This window comes from Macrotis lagotis, chromosome 1 (genome assembly GCF_037893015.1).
Source record: "Macrotis lagotis isolate mMagLag1 chromosome 1, bilby.v1.9.chrom.fasta, whole genome shotgun sequence".
Lineage (NCBI taxonomy): Eukaryota > Metazoa > Chordata > Mammalia > Peramelemorphia > Peramelidae > Macrotis > Macrotis lagotis.
In genome coordinates, this window is record NC_133658.1 from 44,256,911 (window position 1) to 44,279,146 (window position 22,236).

Sequence of the window (22,236 nt, forward strand, 5' to 3'; positions counted from 1 at the left end):
AGAGGGAGCTTTTATAGTTGAAGCACAGGAGAAAGCTGAATTTGAAGATAAAATATGGTGTAAAAATGGAGTCAATAGGAAAAAAAGGGAAATGGAAAGGGAGAAAGAAAAAGGAGAGGGGGAATAGTCCAAGATATTTCACATAATAAGATTTTTTTTATTACAATGAGCTATTGCAATGATATGGAAGGGGGGAGGCAAGGGGGAATGAGGGAACCTTTGCTCTCATCAGAGATAGCTTGGAGAAGAAACAGCAAATATACTCAATGGGGTATAGACATCTGGAGTAAGAAGGAGGGGAGAGCAGGGGGAAGGGGTGGGGATGTGAATAAAGGAGGAGAGGATGGACCATGGGGGGACAGTGTTCAGATATAACACATTTTCTTTTTTACTTCTTGCAAGGGGCTGGGATTGGATGGCCTGCCCAGGACCATAGGGCCAGGTGGATTCTGGGCCTAAGGGGTGGTATGGGTGCTCAGGGCTTCTTGGCCCCAGGACCAGGGATCTGTCTGCTGCGCCACTCAGTGACCCTACAGCAGAGTCAGAGTGAAAGGAGAGAGAAAATATAGTACACGGTAGTGGAGAAATAAGAAAGGAGGGAGTTGCGATCAGCAATGGCAACGTTGGAAAAATATGGAAGTAACTTTTGTGATGGACTTATAAAGAATGTGATCCACTCACGACAGAGTTGATGGTGTTGGAACAAAGACTGAAGCACGTTTTTTGTTATTATTATTTGGGGGAGGGTGCAGGGCAAGTGGGGCTGGGTGGCCTGCCTGGAGCCACATAGCAGAATGATCTTTGTGTGTCTGAGGCCGGATTTGGACCCAGGTGCTCCTGGCTCAAGGGCCAATGCTCTGTCTGCCACCCAGCCACCCCTACTATTATTACTATTTTATTTTATTTTGGGTCTTTTTTTTTCTTTCTTCTTTTTTGGTTTTTGCAGGGCAGTGGGGATTGGGTGGCTTGCATGTCACATGGCTGGGTGATTATTGGGTTTACGAGGCTGGATATGGACTCAGGTGCTCGTGGCTCCAGGGCTGGTGCTTCCTCCATTGCACCACCTGGCCATACCTACAATTATTACTATTATTTTTTTAATTTTAATTTTTTTCTCTCCCCTTTACTTTTTTCGCCCAAGCAAGTCTATCTATATCCATGGGGGGAGGGGTATTTTGTTTACTTGTAAACAAGTATATTTTATTCATGTAAAAAAACATTTGTACGAAATGAGAATAAAAAACATTAAAAAAATTAAAGTATTATGGATGAGGATTTATTGGAAGAAACTGGGGTACACAAAACAAAAGCAAACAAACACAAAAATGAGAATCTTAATGCATATTTTGATGCTGACAGGCAATAAGGTATAGGGGAAAAAAACCCTAGAATAAATTTTAGGAGATAGGTTCTAGTCCTAGAAAATGTATTAAATGTCTTATCCACTTTGTCAGAATTGTAAAATAAGATAAAATATACAAGGGCTTTGAAAGGTATAAAGCTAAACAAAAGTGCTAACCTGATCAGGAAGGAGCTGACTCAGGAACTAGGGCACTTCCTTCCCTCAATACCCAAGAGAAGCTTTCAAGCAAAAGCTGGATGACCACTCCCGGATATGGGGATTCTATTTTGGTGATAGGCCTCTGGGTTTCCTTCTAATGATGATCTGATTCCATCCCGATATGAGATATTAGTCATTGGCAGGAAAAGTACAATCAAGGGACCAAAAGGGAATTTATTACAGATGAATTAACTGATGATGACATCAGTCCTTTTTAATGATAAAATATTTCTGTCTTCTCTTTGGCTTTAACCTTAACACTGGCTTTCCCTGGACCTAATGCACAGTAGTTATTCAGATGTCCTTGGACTGCATTGCTGAATCATAGGATTTAGAGGGACCTTAGAAATTATTGAGTATAAAGCCCCTATTTTACAGTGAAGAAGTTATAGCCCAGAGAAAGGAATTATCTTTCAGAATGTCATACAACACTTTAGGGACAAAGCCAGAATTAAAATGAAGGTCTTGAGATTCCCAATCCATTGTTCCTTCCACTAATTTTGGTTCACTGTGCCCTGTTCATATTAAAAGCTGGGATTGAAAATAACATTTTTAAGGATGAGATGTTAACAGATATGTGAATCACCAAAGTCTGGTTCACACAGAGAAGGAAATGGATGGCACTCTGGAGACTTGTCTCCTGAGTTGGTTTTGTTTTTTGGTTTTTTTTTGCAAGGCAACGGGGTTAAGTGGCTTGCCCAAGGCCACACAGCTAGGTCATTATTAAGTGTCTGAGGCCAGATTTGAACTCAGGTACTCCTGAGTACCTGAACTCAGGAACCCAGGGCTGGTGCTCTATCCACTGTGCCACCTAGCCACCCACTCTCTTCTCTTCTTTTGGCTGGATAACTTAGAACAAAACATTCCAGTCTTTAATCATTTCCCAATTAGTAAGATGGAATCAGGGGCAGTTAGGTGGCGCAGTGGATGGAGTGCCAGGTCTAGAGCAAGGCTCATGTTCTTGGGTTCAAATTCCATCTGACTTTTACTAGCTGTGGGGCCCTGGATAAGTCACTTAACCCCATTTGCCTCAATTTCCTCATCTGTAACATGAGAAAAAGGAAATGGCAAACCACTCCAGTGTCTTTGCCAAGGAAATCCCAAATGGGATCACAAAGTATCAGACATGACTGAAATAACTGAACAAGATGTGATTAGTAATATTTGCCCTTGGCTCTCCTCCTAGTTTCCCATGGAAAAAAAGTGAAATGGTTATTTCATTTGATGACAACCAAAAAAAAGGTCATGAATTAAGTTTATGAACTCACTGGGGTCTCCATATTCATTTGACAAGAGTGCTATGGAAGCACTCATAATCTAGCTCTCTGATGCCATCTCTCCTCAGCTGTGAAGAATGGAAAATCATTCAAGTTGGCTCCATCCTGGGAGCCATCCTATCTTGTCAAAAGATTCAGCTTCTCCTGAACTGGAAAGTTACTTCTTCCAGGAATGACTTTAAGCTCTAAAGTGGTGTGATAGGAAAATCGCTGTACTTGAAGTCTGAAGTCCTGGGTTCAGTTCTTGCCTCAGCACCGGGTGATTTCCAGCAAGTCCCTTCACTTCTCTGTGTCTCAGTATCTTCATCTGTAAATAGAAGGTTGTATTGAGTGCCCTTTGAGGTCTCCAGGGCATCTGGGTAGTGTGGTGGATGAGGGCTGGGCTGGAGTCAGGAAGACTCCATTTCCTGAGTTCAAAGCTGGCTTCAGATATTTACTATTGGTGTGCCTGGGCAAGTCTTACTTAACCTTTTTGCCTCAGTTTCCTTATTTGTCAAATGGACAGGAGAAAGAAATGGCAAGCTACTCTAGTATTTTTGCCAAGAAAGCTCCAAATGAGGTCATGAAGAGTCAGACCAGACTGAAAACAACTGAACAACCAGCTCTAATCTAAGATACAAAGATCTGGGGCAGCTAAAGGTGGCACACAGTATATAGAAGACTTGGAGTCAGGAAGGTGTGAGTTCAAATTCTACCTGAGAATCAAGACATTTCACTCCTCTCTGTATTGTTATGAGGTTCATATATTAAATGAAAACTGATATCCCACTTTATTCAGTATCATTTATTAATTATTGATTGAGAATTGTGTCTAACCACTGGAATAAGTTCTTGGGAATTAGTTTGATTTAAAAAGAGAGCTGAATTCTCAAGATTAGAGAATTTGACTTCTGTGTAAGAGCTTACTTGTCCATTTTCTGGGCTACAGTCTGGACCCAATCCATCGTAACTCAGAAGGGATGAGGCAGGATGAGACATAAGATGGCTACTTAGTTGTAAGCCTAACAGCAGACCACGCTGGGGTAGGGGTGGCCTAGAATTGGACTTTCCAGAGAATGTTGGCCAACTTGGTATTTTCTCCATTGCCAGGAGTCCTGGAGATCCTATATGTGAGTCAGGCCAAATGGAACCCTAACTTCTGATAAAGGCCAATTACTCTTTCAATTAATTTTTCATCACAAAACTATTTTAGCACCTTATGTATTTTCAATAATATAAATATATGATAAATATAATATATAGAGAAATAATATATTTTAAAAACTGCTCAGGCTGTCAAAGGTTGAGATCTCACTGTATTTGGCAATTGCTAGCTTTGCTGATCATTTGATCATACTCATGCCTCAGTTTCTCTTCATCATAGATTGTTTAATCATGACAAGTGCTTTGCAAATCTTAAAGTCCAATATAAATGCTGTTGATATTATACTAGAAATAAGTAAATGAATGATAAAAGCATTTAAGCATAACTTGAAGCCATATTCTTATCCAGAGGGGAAAGGAAATGACCTGTGTCTTTGCTAACAACCTTGGGGTTTTTGTAGTTTTGCTCATCTTCCAAGGCTGTATCAGACGGCTCACAGAGTAGGGCTTCCCTGTTGGAAGGCTGGCTAGGAAGGCTGAGAGGTTGCACCCTGAGAGAGAAAGTGAGGATCAGAAGCCAGAATGGTGCTGCTGACTAAGGTAGAGGTAGCAGCAGCAGTGTTATTTTGTTTTGGAACTTTTTTTGCTGGATGGAAACTTCCCATTCCCTTACAAGAACTGAGATAAAACTTGGAAAAGTTCTGGCTTTCCAAGGTTCCTTTCCTGCCACTGGTTTGTCTGCTATCAAGCATCTGCCTTTCACTTGCATCCTTATATTTGAAACTATTTTTATTCTGATTCTGTTTCATGTCACATAAAAACTTGTTTGACCCAGGAAAGCTGAATTGCCTGTGTATACTTTGGTCACAGTCAGAGGGCACTTGACAATTCTGCTGGTGCAGAAGTTACGTTTCCACTTAGCAATAGGGGCCATCTGAGAACTTTATCAGCCAGGCTATTCTATTTTATTGCTGATTGTATAAAATCCATAGGCAGAGCTTTAAAATCAAATGTGGAGAAATCGCCTCTAAATAACAAAGCCTCTTGCTATCTGGGCTGGCTCATTAAGCTCCCAACACTACCCGGTCCTTTGAGGGTAAAGCAAGGATGGCCTCCATTCAGTGGTGAACTTTCTCACGTCCTTCACATTCCAGTGACTGAATTCCTACATAATATCAGCCAAACTTCACTCAACATCCCTTACTAGCTGACTCTTCATTCCATTTCCCTCAACCCTTCCACCTCAAAAGTTTCATCCTGACTCTACCCAGGCCTTTCATTGTACCCCCTGGAATGTCTGTTCCACAGGCAACAAACATCATTTCATCTTAAATCTATTTCTTTCCCACTCCTTCCATCTACTCACTCTTTTTTTTTAGGTGTTTTTTTTTGCAAGGCAAATGTGGTTAAGTGGCTTGCCCAAGGCCACACAGCTAGGTAATTATTAAGTGTCTGAGGTCGGATTTGAACTCAGGTCCTCCTGACTCCAGGGCCAGTGCCACCTAGCTGCCCCGATCTACTCCCTCTTATTAAAACTTAGCTCTCCCCTCATGATATGTCTCCCTGGTCATCCTTCCTGTACTGAATGAACCTTTACTTCTCCTCATCTCACTAGTCAAGGCAGAAAAGTGGGAACACTCTTTGCTCCCCATTGCTACTTCCAGGTTCTCCCCCTTCCTCTATCATTCACCAACCTCTCTTCTTTTGAGGTTTATGCTATTTAAATCTATCACTCAATTAAAATCCTGGTAGCTGTTGGCTACAGATACCCAGGTTATTCCCCTTCCTTCCTTCCTTCCTCAATGAACTTGTTTCCTGGCTTACAATTATTTCCTGCTCCCCAAATTTTCATACCAGGACTTCAACAAATATATTGATTCTTCTTCAAATCTCTTAACCACTCTCCTCAATCAACTCTCTTCCCATAAACTAATCCTCCATCCCACCTCAGTCCTACATTGAGATGGTCATGCCTCTGATCTTGGCTCAAGTCTCTCCACTACAATCCATCTTCCATTTAGTCACTAAATGATTTTCCTAAAATACAGGTCTGATCATATCAAATCTCCTTTCCTCTTCCATTTTTTTGCTCTGGGCCTTTTCTCAGATCATCCTCATGCCAGGTACCCCTTCAACAGGAAACCTTCTCCAAGTATTCTTGATTCCAGAATGTTCCTTCTTTTAAATCTTTTTCTCCTTAGCCTCTGTATAGCTTACTTCTTCATGTATTTGTTTGTTTGTTTGTCCATTTCCAAAGACCATGACATCAGGAAGGTGATGCCATGACAAGTGCATGAATTGGATTTGATGGAAGGGGTGCTGTGCTAAGTCCCCAGACTTGCTTTCTCCTGAGTCTAGTGGCCAGATATGAATTAGGATGACTGGAGATTGCCCTGGAGGTGAGGCAATCAGGTTAAGTGACTTACCCAAGGACATACAGCTAGTAAGAACTCCTGTCCTCTGGACTCCAAGGCCAGTGCCTTATCCACTGCACTACCTAACTGTGTGGGAAGTTCCTTGAGGAAAGGGATTGCCTTTTTCCTCTAAGTGATGCCATAGTGTAGATGTCAGGCTTGGAAGCAGGAAGACTCAAGCACCTGAGTTCAAATCTGATTCCAGATTCTTATTAGCTGTGTGACCCTGAGCAAGTCACTTCACCTTGTCTCAGTTTCTTCATATGTCAAATGATCTGCAGAAGGAAACAGCCAAACCCCTTCAGTCTCACTGCCAAGAAAACTCTGAATGGGGTCACAAAGAGTCAGATGATGTCATTATGTCCCTGGTGCTTAGCACAGAGTAGTCACAGAGTAGTGACTTAATAAATGCTGATCGATTTGGTTGGTTCTTGTCCTTCATCATCAAAGAAGACCAAAATGACACCACTATGTTTGAGACAAATTACAGTGTGTATGACTGTGGTTGATCAGACCAATATGAACTCAGAATGCTCTACCACAGGTCAGGCACAAATAGTCCATGTGAACACCCAGGGTGGGTACTCTAGACTTTTGGATGTCACATTTTCTTTGAGCTGCTTACATTCTGCCTTCATAGACTACAGTCCCCTCACTGATGAGGGCACACCAAGCTGGGCAGTCCTGTGCTGCTGTTTCCCATGCTGGACAGTCAATTCTAAAGCTCTTCAATGAGACCTTCTGTCTCAGTATCACAGCTTCTGGCCCTCTTGTGAGCACTTGCCCTGGGTGAGTCCTCCATAAAAGTTTTTTTGCTAAGTATACATCTGGCATTCCAACCACATGCCCAGCCATTGCAGTTGCACTTTCTGTAGTAATGGTGGAATGCTAGGCAGTTTAGATGCCCTCACTCAAATCTAATTCATGTGCTTGTCATGGCAACATCTCCCTGATGTTGTGGTCTTCTTTGAGAATGAAGGACAAACATTATTACTATTATTATAAAGGGGGGAGACGGTAAAAAGAGGGAGCATCTACTGGCTGCACTGACTATGCTATTTCTTTGTTTGTTTTGCAAGGCAATGGGGTTAAGTGATTTGGTCAAGGTCACATAGCTAGGTAGTTTTAAGTGTCGGAGGTCAAATTTGAACTCGTATCCTCCTGACTCCAGGGCCGGTGCTCTGCCCACTGCACCACCTCATTGTCCCCTTCTATGCTATTTCAAGCAGTGTGTTAAGTACTAGAGATATAAATACCTCGCCTGTCCTCGAGGAGCTGATATTTTAACAGGGGGAACCACACATGTAGGCTGGTTAATGCTCCTTAAGGAAGGTTGTTTTGGTCTAAAAAGTCACAGGGATAAGGAGATCAAGAATTACAAAGCTGATGAACCCACATTCAACTGAGATCAATGTATACCAAACAGAATGCCTTCTGTGGCGGTGGGGGTTGGAAAACTCAAGATAAACTCTTTCTTTAAAAAAAAAATACAGGGGCAGCTCAGTGGCACAGTGGATAGCGCACCAGCCCCGGAATCAGGAGTACCCGAGTTCAAATCCAGTCTCAGACACTTAATAATGACCTAGCTGTGTGGCCTTGGGCAAGCCACTTAACCCCATGGCCTTGCAAAAACTAAAAAAAAAAAGTACTAATTACTTCTGTGGAAGTGAAAAAAAAAGTTGATGGACACCCCATTTCCCCAGAAGCAACGTACTTTGGAAGTCAGAAGGGGCGATCCATAGGGTGTCAAGGTAGAAGAAGCATGGTGGCTAAGCCCTTCCTGAGCAGTGTCCGTGGAGATGTGGCTTGGAGGGTGGACTATCTGCAGCGGGGTGAAAGAAGGTGGGAGCTGAGGCTTTTATCAGGTATTCTCTATATACCTAGGCCTATATTAGGCCTGGGGATACAATGAAACAAGCCCTGCCCTCAAGGAGCTTACATTCTGCTTGTGGAAAATGCAGAAGTAAAAATACAAAATATATACAGAAGAATAACAAAGAAATCCCCCATGTGGAGGGTGGAGTTGGTGGAGGGGTCCAAGTATACAGACAATCTGGGAGGTATCAAGCAGGCAGATCTGCCTAGAACCATCTGTGTGTGTGTGTGGGGGGGGTGTATGGGGGGAAATGTGAATAATTTATACACAGTATAGACAGCCAGACTGGGAAAGAAAGCAGGGACATGTAGAGTATCCCCCATGTGGATGGGTCTGGGGGAAGGCATTCCTTTCATTTTATTATGTCATTGTCATTAGCGATTATTTCTATTGGGCCCTTCAGAGGACACACTCCATGACAGGACAGAGCATCTTCTGGTTATCAATAAGGAATGGTTAAGCATCAGCCAGGTGTCAGGCTGGTGATAAGCCCTGGAGATACAAAGAGGCAAAGGGCAGTGCCTGCTCTTAAGGAGCTTGCCATCTCATGGAGGAGAGAAGAAAGAAATACATATGTTCAAACAAGCTATCTACATAAAATGAGTAATGAATAAAAAATAACCAAGAGAATAAAGTCAATAGAGGCAAGAGCAATGGGGAAAGGCTTCCTGTAGAAAACAGTATTTTTGTTAGGACTTAAAGGAATCCAAAGAAGCCACAAGATGAGGAGGGAGAGCATTCTAGGCATGCGGGGAAAATCCCAAGAGATGGAATGTCTTGTTTGTGGAACAGCCAAGAGGCCAGTGTCACTGGAGTGAAGAGTGCATGGTGGAGAGGGGAGCAAGGTCCTGAAGGGTCAAGAAAAATGAGGATTGAGAAAAAAATCTTTGGATTTGGCAAGTGGAGATCACAAGTAACTCTGAAGAAAGCAGTTAGAAGCTGAATGAAAGGGGATGAAGGAGTGAGAGGAGAAAGTAGAGGGACTTATAGATGACAGAAAGGGCAGAAGAGACAGGATGATAGCAGGGACAGGAGACTCAAGTGAGGGTTTTTTTTTTTTTTTTGTTTTGCTTTTTAAGGATATGTTTGCAGGCAGTAGGGAAGGAACCAGGAAAAAGGGTGAGAATGAAAATGAGGGACTGGGGGTGACAGAAGGGGCAATGGGTAGACAGGACAGAATGGGATCACTTGTATATATAGAGGGCTAAGAATTAGGGCTACCTTTTCATGTGAGAGGATTGAATGAGACAATGGCAGAAGGCAGGCAAATGAGAAATAGGGGAGAAGAGGGAATTTATGGCAAATGACCTCATTATTTTATCCTCAGCTAAGAGGGAAGAGCAGTCACGTGAGGTTTAAAGAGGGTTGAAAGGTTTGGAAGACCTGCTGGGGAGAGTGGGATAGTGAGCTGATAAGGTGTAGTAGAATTACCAAGCAGCAGTGAGGGCCCAGTGGAGGTAGAAATAGCCTAAACTTGTAGTGGATCCAAATAGAATGATTGCATGACTTCTCCACCTTTGTTCAGTAGCAATATGTAGGGTTAAAGTGGCAGATGGAGGAGTGATTCAAGGCTGAAGACTGGCAGGGCATAACTGAAGGTAGACTAAGGGGACCAAGGTCTAAAAAGAAGACAGTGTGGAGTTGAACTCAATCACCAAAGGAAAAAAGGGCTAATGCAGGTGTAATGGTCTGGGAAAGATCTGAGGGGTCAAGGGTTGGAGGTCCTGGTGTGGTTGAAGAGTCAAGTTTGGCAAGGAAAGGCAAATAGATTAGGATCAGATAAGGGAATTTCAGATTCTGTAACATGGAAGTGGTGTATTTGTGGATGACAACAAAATTAGGGGTAGGATCATCTTTGTGCATGATTGAAGTACAGAAAAGAAACAGTTCATAGAAGGAAGAACTGAATGGTTAGCGTGTTTAAGAAAGAGTATATTGAAGTCATTAGAGAGAACGAGGATCTTGGTGATTTCTAAAAGATGGAAGAAGTTGGAGAGAATTACAGGTTCAGAATTACTGGTATATGTAGGGTATGACCAGTAGCAAATCATTAAGAAGGGTGCCACACCTCTTTTCAGAGGAGATTGGAGATCAGGCAGGAGAATTCAGAGAAACATAGGAAGAATTATATGAACTAATATGTAAAGTGAGTAGAAAAAGGTAAACAAAAAAGAATGAAATGAAAATGGAATGTGGAATAATTGTAATGAAAGAAGAAAAAATGAGAAAATTCAACTTTCTCCTTTTACTGCAGACATAGGAGACAATGAGTGTAGAATTTTGTCTATGCTGTCAGAAATGGCCAGTGTCCATTGGTTTTGCTGAATTGTTTTTCTTTCTTTATAAGCTTTATAAAACAAGATAATGAAATCTCCATGAAATAATTTATATATTCCCACTGGTTACTTGAAGAACTTTTGACAGTTGTTCTTACTTGTCTCTGAAGAGAATTCATAACCCACTCTTCCATTTAGCTGCAATTTCCTCGTGTCTTCTGATTTCATTTATAATATTTGTCTTCATTTTCAAAGACCACAATATCGGGAAGTGATGCCATGACAAGCACATGAATTGGATTTGAGTGAGGGGGGACTGTGCTAAGTCATCAGCCTCATTTTCCCATCCAGAGTCATTTGGGTCTAGAGGTCAGATATGAATCCGGATGACTGGAGATGGCCCTGGATGCAAGGCAGTCAGGATTAGGTGACTTGCTCAAGGTCACACAATGGAGAAGAGTAAAGTGTCTTGAGGCTGAATTTGAACTCCTGTCCTCCTGGCTCCAAGGCCAGTGCTCTAATCCACTGTGCCATCTAACTGCCCAATTTCATTTATAGTGAAAGTGACAATATTGATAATGGTCCAATTCCACTAAAAGTATATCAAGCTGAAGGGCAGCAAGGTGACCCAGGGGATAGAGTAGTGGCCTTGGAGTTAGGAGGGCAGGAATTCGAATCCAGACTCAGACACTTGACACTAGCTATGTGATCTTGTGCAAGTCACTTCTCCATGATTGTCTCTCATCCAGAGTCATCTCCAGTGGTCCTGATTCTTTTGACCAATGGACCCAGATGGTTTGGCATGAGAAAATGAGGCTGGTGACTTAGCCACAGCTCCCCTCATTCAAACCCAATTCACGTGCTTGTCATGGCATTACCTTCCTGATGTCATGGTCTTCTTCAAGAATGAAGGACAGAGGAGGCTAGGTGGTGCAATGGATAGAGCACTGGCCCTGGAGTCAGGAGGGCCGGAGTTCAAATCCGGCCTCAGACACTTCATAATTACCTAGCTGTGTGGCCTTGGGCAAGTCACTTAACCCCATTTGCCTTGAAAAAATCCCCCCCCCAAAAAAGAATGAAGGACAAATATCATCATTAAGTTGAAACAATCGTTTCACATCAGTTAAGCTCCTGTTCAAGGATAGAATGGTCACATTCCTAGAGCTTCCTTTCTCCTTTACTCTGCCACCATCAGAACAGAAGCAGAAAACCACACAGGACTAAAGGTCTGTCATTGGAGCCACACTTGAAATCTTCATTTTGGAAGAAACATTCCACTCTTACATAACCTTTGAGAACCAAAGCTCTCCTCTGCCACAAAGAAAGTATTGGAAGACTTTTGTGGAGGAGTTAATGAGTTATTTTTTTTTTTGGGGGGGGAAGCATGTCATTCCTGTATTTCTCAGTTACCCATATGTGAAGAATCTCTGCTGGGGACTAAAGAATACAATCTTTCACCTAGTGGTTACTACTAAAATTTCATATTCAAGGAAAAAAATCAATCACAGAAAATCTGGTTTTCTATTTACAAATCTATTTAACAATGACAAAATCAGCTATTTGGGTTTTTTTTAAATCCAGATTGAAGGCAGGTTTAGTAATTACTATTAGGAATAAAAATACAAACTACTCAACCTGTCCTCAATTTAACCCTCCTCAATTAGCCCCTATTTTACCTGACATTTCACACTACTCTCCTTTCATTTATTCTATATTTCAGTCAAATTGGTCTTCAAGCTGTTCCTTGAAATAAGTTCACAATGTCCCTCTGCCAAAACTTTATAACGGTTGTACTTTAAGCCTGGAATATACTTCTTTCTCAGCTCTTCCTCAAGAGAATCTAACTTTTTTCAAGTTCAAGAGTCACCTCCTAACAAGTCTTTGTTGAACTGAACTGAATGAAATCATTAGAGAATAAAGAGAAAAGTAACAAACAGATCAATGTCCTTTAAAAGCCAATACTAGGGTATGTGAGCAGCCACATGGCAGATTTACCATTATTGATTGGTACAATCTCTTTAAATTTCCAAGCAGGTGATTATATCCTCAATCTCTACCAAATGGAGATTAGAACTAAATTAGCACAGTAAGGTAAGAAGATAGAACCAGGCAAGAGTCAAGTCAGCATCTTGTGCCTCTCTGATCTTGCCCCACAAGCACCCAACAGCTGTGAGCACAGAGGCACAGGCTACTCACAAATTGGAGTTTCTCTCCCCAAACACCCCCGCCTCCAGAGGGGGAGAAGCAGCTTCATGTTCCATTCCATTCCAAGCAGCTTAGGCTTGTTTTTCTTTTTAGAAGTATCGCAACTGTCCTTGAGATATCATTGGAGGAGACTCAAGCTCAGGCTGCCTACATGGTCATCAGCATGATTAAGAAAAGCACAGGAGAGACACCCTCAAGGAAATCAAGGCTGCATTCTCAATGAATATCCTTTCCCTGCCCTTGAAGGGCCTTCCTTTTATTAACTGTTAGATAGACAAAAGTCTCATTTTGTTCCAGTCCCAGCCCTGAGCCCCAGATCAGTTCGGTCAATTCTGACCTAGTACAGCAATCTGCAGGAAGCATGGGATGTCAAGTGAGGAACTGGGTGGGCCCAACTGTCAACATAGTCTCTACAGAGGACCAAAGGAAAGGCATTTGGAAACTCAGAGGCCCAGGTCTGTATCCTGGAGGTTACTAAGAGCAGGGCCAGGCCAGCAAACCTCAAATCTCTTATAGAGAAGACTGCCTCAGTCTTACAGTTCAGGTTTGGGTGGTCAGGGGCTCCAATAAAGAGGGAGAGGCCAAACAGAAATGGAGATACAAAACTAAGGCACAAAAACCAAAGATAACAAGGGAAAGGCCTCAATTTAAGTTTGGTCCACAAATAAACCATCAGAGAAGGAAAAATCAGCAAAATTGTGGGAAAAAATATCAAAGCAAATATTATAAACAGGTCCAAAATGAGACCCGTGGGTTGCCTGTGGTCCACAGTACGATTTTGTGTGGCCCACTTGTGGTTTTACTAAATGCTTTAGTGAATGAAGCCAAGCTACCACAGAGCTCTCATTCTAAAATGACAAATCAAAATATATTGTCTATTGTTTCAATAAAAACTTTTAAAAGGTTGGACAACCCTGACAAAAAGGAAAGTGAATCAATGGTGCCCAATGAAATAGAGAACCCTGTGTACCCCACTCCCCAGAAAGCATGGAACAAGAAAAATCTAAATTGCTAAAAAAAAAAAAAGGTAAAATTAGGACTTCCAGTACAGAAAACAAAATGCTCAATGCAGAATTATAAAACACCAGCATCAGACTAGGAAAAAGAGAATCAAAAATTTGAAAGCCATTCCCTAAGTGAAGGAAAACCCACTAGAAATATTCAAGTGACTGTCCAGTCTCTGCTTAAAAACCAATATCCCACCAATTCCATAGGAATCTATGTTAGAGAATTCCTCTAACAAAGTGAGAGATGAATGGATTTGGAATATGACACCACCAAAACAGAGGATACTTTAGCAGAAACAACTTAAAAGGAAACAACTTAAAAGACACATCAATTCTATACCCTAAGCATCTTACCTTAGACCCATACTAAGATCACCAGGACATTCTGTATACAAACCAAAGCAATGACCATAAAGAGAGTGTGCACGGATGATTTAAGGGTTATTGGTCTCCCAAGTCTTTTCAGGAGGACATGATTTAAAAAAAAATTCACCAAAATATCACAATGCAGAAAATAACACTGGAAAATTATTCAGAGCTTCTAAATATAGACAGCAAAGCATAGACCAAGAGAATCTATAGGGGAAGGAACATGCATGCTTCAAACTGCCAAAATGTGTAGTAATTAAATTGAACATTTCAAAGACACTTTAATAAACAGTAATGAAACATAAAACTAATTACAAAATATATAAAACTCCACATTCATAGTCCTTGACACAAATGACTGTGAAGATTGCAATGTATTCAAATTGTATGAGGCTTCACATCTTAATTTTGTCTACAGACTTGCTTTTCAACCTGGCCAACCAAATTCAATCCACTATCCAAAACAATTATCCTACATTTCATCATTTTCATTGAAAATGTTAATGATCTTGAAAATTTCTCAATGTGCATTTCCTTAAACTTACAAATAAACAATAAAAAAAAATAGTAAACCTTCTCTAACATCAGTTTCAACATTGCACTTATGTAATCAAAATGAACGTCTTTATATTCATTGCTTTAACCACTTTGCAAGGCAAAAGTGGCAGATTTTACTTTCTGAATTAGTTGATTGCAAAGGTCATAACATTTTACCTTCCCACCATCATATTTGCAAGGGAATCATCCAAAGCTTCTTTACTGATTTGCTAAGTACCATCTCAATCTTATCAGCAGCTCTAGGAAGTACCAACATTTTCTCTATTGCATGGGACTTTTTTTTTTCCATTTAGCAATTTTGTAAGCAACCTTAAATAAAGCAAGCAATCCTTTTGAGGTGCCAGTTAAGAGGTTTTTTTTTAATTTTGGTTTTGCCTAAGAAAAGCACCATTTTTCTACAAAAAGTTGTCTAGTCAATGTATTCTGCACATATACTTTTTTTTTCAAGGCAATGGGGTTAAGTGGTTTGCCCAAGACCACACTGCTAGGTAATTACTAAGTGTCTGAGGTTGGATTTTGAACTAACGTACTCCTGACTCCAGGGCCAGCACTCTATCCACTGCACCACCTAGCTGCCCCATGGTCTTTTCTTTACATTAGTAACTATTTTTTAAGACTAAAGATAAATATAGTGGATTATATTTTCTAGATTTGGGTTACTTTCTGTTTCTGTATTTAAATTATATCCAATTTGCTAATGTCATTTCAGCTTCTCCAAAAGATTTTTCTCTTCAAACCAGTTACCTATTTATTCATTAAATCATATTTCTCAATTTGTTTCAAACAATAATCTATAACCCTTCTCCAGTTATTTCCATTTTTAAAAATTATGGCTTTTTTGGAAACCAGCTTATTATATTATAGTAAAATGAATGACACTTGAAAAATATAAGACATTATGGTCCTTTACCTTCCACAAAGATTAACTATGAATATACACATTCACCTTCAAGTAAGATAGGCAGCATGTGAACACACTTGCCTGAATCATGAGTTCAAAGCAGCTGTGGTGACAGCAATAGGTTGTACCAAGGACACTCTACAAGCATTGACTCCAATTTGACCTTGTTAGCACATATCTTGTTGTACAGTGAAACAAAACAATGGTTCATCTCTTTTGTTGACTTCATTTTGAATTTTATTTTTGTTGAAAAAAGTGAATATAAGAATCCTGAGGGAGAGATATGAGGCACCATGTGCCCAGTGAATCAAACTTCCTTTGACTACAATTTTCTCTCAGACCCTGACTGGAGATAGCTCAGGATCCTAAGCCCAAGAGCTCCAAGAGCTGGCATGTCCCTAGCCCACCAGGGCCTTTGAGGGAAGCAGCCCTTGTGGAAAAGGAAGCCTTATCCTCTACCACTGACTGCTGATCAGTTGACAATAAGGCACACACTCAAGAAAAAAGAAGAGTAGGGGCGGCTAGGTGGCGCAGTGGATAATACTACTGCCACCAAACCCCGAAAGAAGAGTAGCATTCCCTCAACTGCTTCTAAACCTGACCTTTGTGGGGATGTAACCCGGCAACTGGTGCAGATGGGGCACCTATTGAAGACCTTGAAAAGACAGTTCTCGCCACCCTAGTCCTTGACACTGTCAAATCCTTCAATGTCAGAACCCAATGTGATTTTGTTAATGGAAATGACATTAAGGTACATTACTATTTATTTGCTTTGCTTTTGCACAGAGGCTTCAGGGACTTTCCATCTGACTTGTACCTGACCCTCCTCTGTGTTATCACCCCCAGTAAAATGGGAGCTCCTCAAGCATGAGAATGGCCTTACTCTTCCATTTAGCACAGTGCTTAGTACACAGGAACCACTGACCTGGACTAGAAAAGATCCAATGATTCTGGCTTCTTTTCCATCCCCCAGTTCTCCAAGAGGCCAAGTCTCAGAGTGTGGCAAAATTATATGGGAAAAGGCTGAAGGTGATGAGTAAGTTGAGCCTGGAGAAGACGGGGATCTGAAAGTTACTTAGAATATTTCAAGTGCTGGCTCACTGAAAAAGAAAAGAGACTTGTTTTGATTCATATTAGAGGATAAAAAATAGGAATAATCTGAAAGCTGAGGAGGGGGTGGAGGATGACTTCAGTGAAACCTGAGAAGATTTTGATACAAAGTGAGCTGAGCAGAATCAGCACAACTTATATATTTAACGACAGCATTGTAAACATAAATCAACTCTGAAAGACTCAGGAATTCTGATTAACACAAGTAACCACCACAGTTCCAGAGAGCTCCTGATGAAGCATGCTGTCCACCCTTAAGAGAGCTGATGGACTCAGTGCTGGTGGAAGCATATGTTCTTTGTTTTTTCTTTCTTTTTCTTTGGACATGCTTGATGTGGAAATTTGTTTGGCATGACTAGAAATATTTATAATGGGCTTTCTTTTTTATGCCTTCTCAATGAATGGAAGAGGAAGGAGGAAGAGAATCTGGAACTAAGCAAAACAGAATTTATTTTTTTTTGTTTTTTCAGGTTTTTGCAAGGCAAATGGGGTTAAGTGGCTTGCCCAAGGCCACACAACGAGGTAATTATTAAGTGTCTGAGACTGGATTTGAACCCAGGTACTCCTGACTCCAAGGCCAGTGCTTTTATCCACTGCGCCACCTAGCCACCCCCAGAATTGATTTTAAAAAAGTTGTAAAGGTAAAAAAAATTTTTTTCAGAGATAATTTTCTATGAGAGCACTATTTAACAATTTGAATGATACAAAAGTGGAGTAGGCAGCACTGCCTCCAGAAAGGGGTGTGAGTCTCCTCAATCATCTATAAACAGAGGTCAGAAGACATTTGTTGGAGATATTGTCAAGATGCTTTATACTCAACAATGGGCTGGGCACGACAGTCTCTCAAGTCTGTTCCAACTCTAAGATTCTGATTAAATATTAAATCATTAACTTAGAGTGAGACTTAAAATGAAGTGTTCTTGAAAAGACATTTTCAGAAGAGTCATCTCTTAAATCCACCCTCATAACTAACAGCATTTCTATTGCAAACACTGAATTAATGAATTTCAATGGTCAATTAGGAGATCTTTCCCCCTCAATCACAGATATGGCAATTCCAAACACAGTTACGACAGTCATTGTGGAGGAATATTCCAATGGCATATCCGAGTACCTGGTTCTACTGAGAAACACTTTACCCTCCCAATGCTGTCATCACTAAATCATATTTGCTACCAAGTTGAAATTCTTGTGCAACAAGGGGTAACTTAAGTGAAATTAAACCAGACCCCAAACTAAGCCTACTTCCTCATAACTGAGAAATACTTCCAATCTCATCCTCTTTAGGAAAGCCAAGGATTCTCTTTTTCAGATGGATAAGCTGCTAAGGACTGGTTATGTCTACACAACTTATCTCACAACATAAGTAGGAATGTGTTTAATGCTATTTAATGCTGCTGCTACTCGTACTGTCAAAGGATATCACAGAAAACCTACTTTTCCAACCTACTAACTGGGGAAACCACAGCCTATTACTAGGCTGCATATATAATATTTTCATTTTCTAGAAAATGGGTCTTGAGTATTTAAGTAAAGTATCGGGTTTTAATAAATGAGAACTGTTAAGAGATGCACTGTATCTCTTTTATCAAGCCAGAAGCAAACCCACCAATCAATAAATACTACAGTCAAACATCAAGATGATGCATTTTGTTCCAGATTATCCATCATTTTTACAGCGAATTCCCCAAAATACATGTTCAAGTCCAGGAGTGAGAGCCACTCCAAAGTTTTTGTGAAACTCTCACATTCCTGGTGACCCGATTGTCCCTTCTTTTCCTTTTCTTTTGCTGCATTAGTTGCATAATTGTGAAAATGAAGTAACTATGGCTGAAACTCTTTGCCTGAGGGGACAAAATTGGTTTATAACTCCTTAATAGTACTATATCCAGAGAAATGTTTCAATATAAATATTAGGATCAATGTGCACCTAGACCTTTAGTAACTTGTTGAACTGAAATCATAGATGTGAAGACTAGAAGGGGTGTTGGCTTTTGAGGAGGTGAATCTTGCATAGGTATCATACATTTCACACATCCTATCCAGTCCCTAGTAGCTGCTGGTCCAATTGGTTACTTTCTTTGAGGATGTTACTTGAGACCCAAAAGGGGACACTTATCAAACCATCTCTCTTTGAAAACTGTGAGGGAGAAAAAGGAGTAATTTCACCTCAGGCCCAGCTTGGGGAGGTAGAAGAGTTGTGGCCAGAAAGGGAAAGGAAGGCTAGAGGTCTCAAGCTTCTCTGAAAGGGGTTTCAGGGAGGGAAGAGGGGAACAATTCATTTGCTTCTGGCACCTTAGGGGTCCTTCCCCTGTTTCTGGGGAAGATGCTCACTTCTGTACAGCAAAGGATATATCTGGCCTACTAGGTCAGACTTCCAAAGGGAACATGGCAGTATTTATTCACATATCAAATATGTATGGGGCACCTTCTCTTCAGGAGATGCAGGGATTTCTCAAGACCTATTTCTTTCCTCTTTTGTTCTTTCATTTTAACTAATGTGTTACTCCACTACTGGAGGTAAGAATAGGCATATTGGATTAGACAATGTGAATTTTTAGCCCCAAATGTTTATATTCTGGTGAGAAGACTGCTCTACTTTAACATTCTACTACTCTGAAAAGCAGAGAGGAAGTCAAAGGGGACCATGGAAAGAGGTGGGAGAAGGAGGGAGAGCACCACTTATGATGAGTACTCAGAGATCCAACATCACCGAGGGGAGAAGTTTTAAATCTATAAATGTTTCTAGAAAGTTAGCAATCTCATCTTTGGACTGTGATAAATTCTAAAAAGAATCTCCACTTTGAAAGGCATGAGAAAGAAAAGAGAATGTTTTCTTTTAACTTTAAATTCCTCACCACACAATTATAACAACAGACTCACAAGACTTGAACAAAACTTGATTTGGGTTGGGTTTTTTTTTTAACAACTTCAGAAGGAAGGACTTTTACATAATAGCATACTTGTCAACACAAAAAAAATACACTTGATTCTCGATAGGAACACACAGAAGAGACAAACTTTCACATTAGACCAAGTAGCCTGGAGGCGGGAAGGTGTTTTTTTCCTCTGTGCAACTTGGGATTCCATTTGGAAAAGTGATGGATCCTTTGTCCTCTGTGAAAATCTCAGACAGAAACTGTGTTCGGTGTTCAGTTACTGGAGGCTCATTTGTTACTGTCAATGATAAAACTGCACAGACAAGAGAAAAGTACATTTGAAAGGAGCTCTTGGTCTTTTTGACTTCTTAGCGTCCCCAATGCTCCTGGCTCTGCCAACTTTTTATGCTCTCTGCGGAGGAAGTCAATAATTTTCAATGGATGCAGGCGTGCTAACAACTTGGCTAAGTTTGGAGTCCTGTTAAAAAAAAAAAAGCCAGTCTTCAGGCTGTAACAAAGACTGGAGCTTGTTTCTTTAAGGCACAATTAGTCCAAAGCATGGTCACAGATAATGCTTGAGTATTATTTATAAATATTTCAAGCCATGGAATTATATTCATATTAATTAGGCCAACATTTATTTGGAGCTGTAAACGTTCAAGTTTTACTTGACTGACTGTAAAGACACGAATTTTCTCACCAGAAACATTTGCTAAGGGCCTCCTTTTCCAGGCCGATTTAAGACTGTGTAGAAAACTAGTAAGAGAGTCAGCGGTGAGGAAGGGTGAGAGGGAAGAGAGTATTTCAGGAGGCCAGGCCAGCACCTTAGTCACATCCACCTGGGATGTCACCTTGAACAAAGTTCAGCAGAAAGATGTCGGAGAAAACTGCTTCAAGTGCCATCTATTATCTCCATCTTTATCCAGAGAAGGAACAGGGTACTTCTCTTAGAAATATTCTTCCATCGTGAAACTATTTTCTGAGATCAGATTTCATAGAAGCAAACTGTTATTTTCTTTCACCCAGTCTAGGCATTTAGTTTGATCTTTTTATAACAACTTTAGTTAACAACAAATAGGAAAATTGTACATGTTCCATTAAAATGTTGTTTAATTCTTTTTTCCTTACACAATTACCAGAATTTTTACTGGCCAAGAAATAGCAGCTCAAAAATAAAAACCATCGTAAAAATCCTTACGTACATATCATATATTCATAATTTAAATGTCATAGCTTAAAGGCCACTGCCCAACAGCTCATTAAATGTACACCCAAGTTTCCAAAGGGATGTAACCATTTTTCAATTCAATTAATAGTTATGGTCAGCAGGCTGAGAAGACTGTCCCTTGTGTCTGAATTTGATCTCTTTTCTTTGTTCTGGTCCTGCTTAACATCAGAAATGATACTAAACCCAAAGTAAGCCCTGACCCTGTAAGCAAAGACTCTTCTCCAAGAAAATGTCTAACATGGGGCTCCCCTGAGATTGAGAATACAAGATCTACTGCTTTGTGTCTGACTCAATTTCCTTTGAGTGGTGACCACTGCCAGCAGTGGACAAATTGGGAAGGAATCCAAGAAAAAATGGCCAGGTCAGAGAAGAGTTCTGTAAAAGAGATCACCACTTTCAGGGTGGTGCAGTGATCCAGACCTGGAAGGGAGTTTGATCTCCTAGTTTTTGTGGGGTCCTTCACTGTGTTTACAGTCTGAGATTTCAAAATGTACTCTCAAGTAGGCAGTGGCACCCACAACCAGTAGGACACACTTCCTGGGTGCGAAACCATTCCATCATGTGACTGGTGTGCCCACCATGTCCACAGGTCAGGCAGAAGTTGGAGGAGCCTCTCACTGCCACATGGCAGATGGCACACTGGAATGTGAATCCTTTGCAGATGGCACACTGGGTTCCACGAACCTCACTCCGGCAGTGACTGCAATACACACCAAACTCTAGAAATGGTTTCAGATAGAAAGAAAAAACAAAGGAACAATGTGAGCATTTTTTCATTGGAATTTTGCTTTTTTGTCTGTTCAGCTGGTTCAGCCCTGTGATTTCACTGGTGTAGGAAACTTTCAGGGTAAGTTCTGCCCTTTGCCAAAGTAGATCTGCCCCTCAATCCCCCAGGTGACTGGAGCACTGACAGATGAAGTGATCTTCCTGGAGTGTTTCAGAAGCAGGATTTGAACCTAGATGGTTCTTGATTTCAAAGTTAGCTAGAGAGTTATAGACAACTGTAGACTTGTATCCAGGATTAGCTTTGAACATTTTAGAATTGGAAAATATTTACCTGTTTATGCTTCAGATAACGAAGTAGATTAGTATCTGATTTGTTTTTAGTTCTTTCTGTAAACCAATCAAATGAGCAAGATTCTTTTTTTTCTTTCAGGTTTTTGCAAGGCAAATGGGGTTAAGTGGCTTGCCCAAGGCCATACAGCTAGGTCATTATTAAGGTACTCCTGACTCCAAGGCTGGTGCTTTATCTACTACACCACCTAGCCGCCCCTATGAGCAAGATTCTTAAAACTGTTACTAATTACAATCAACGTGAATAGATGAAAGACTTCTCTGTCCATTGGTACCTTCTCTTAAACCAAAACTGAAGAGTGGGCTAGAGTCTCCACATTTTCATAAGCTTAGTGATGAGATTTTAAAAATATTAAAGTTCAGCTTATAAATGAGATTTAACATTTACTCCAGGATTTAAGCACTGAGAAATTTAAAA

General features: G+C 40.7%; 1 protein-coding gene across 5 annotated transcripts in view; it reads right to left on the reverse strand.

Annotated features, from left to right (window-relative positions):
• Positions 1-9,360: 9,360 nt before the first annotated feature.
• Positions 9,361-22,236, reverse strand: part of WDR59 (WD repeat domain 59) — an 84,151-nt gene continuing 71,275 nt past the window's right edge. For 4 of the 5 annotated variants that reach the window (XM_074199538.1, XM_074199533.1, XM_074199548.1 and 1 more), the window contains one exon: positions 9,365-21,463. In XM_074199538.1, the coding sequence (XP_074055639.1) occupies positions 21,228-21,463 (236 nt within the window). In that variant the 3' untranslated portion in view covers positions 9,365-21,227. Of the gene's footprint in view, positions 21,464-22,236 lie in introns of all 5 variants that reach the window. The other variant, XR_012471208.1, reaches the window with a different exon arrangement.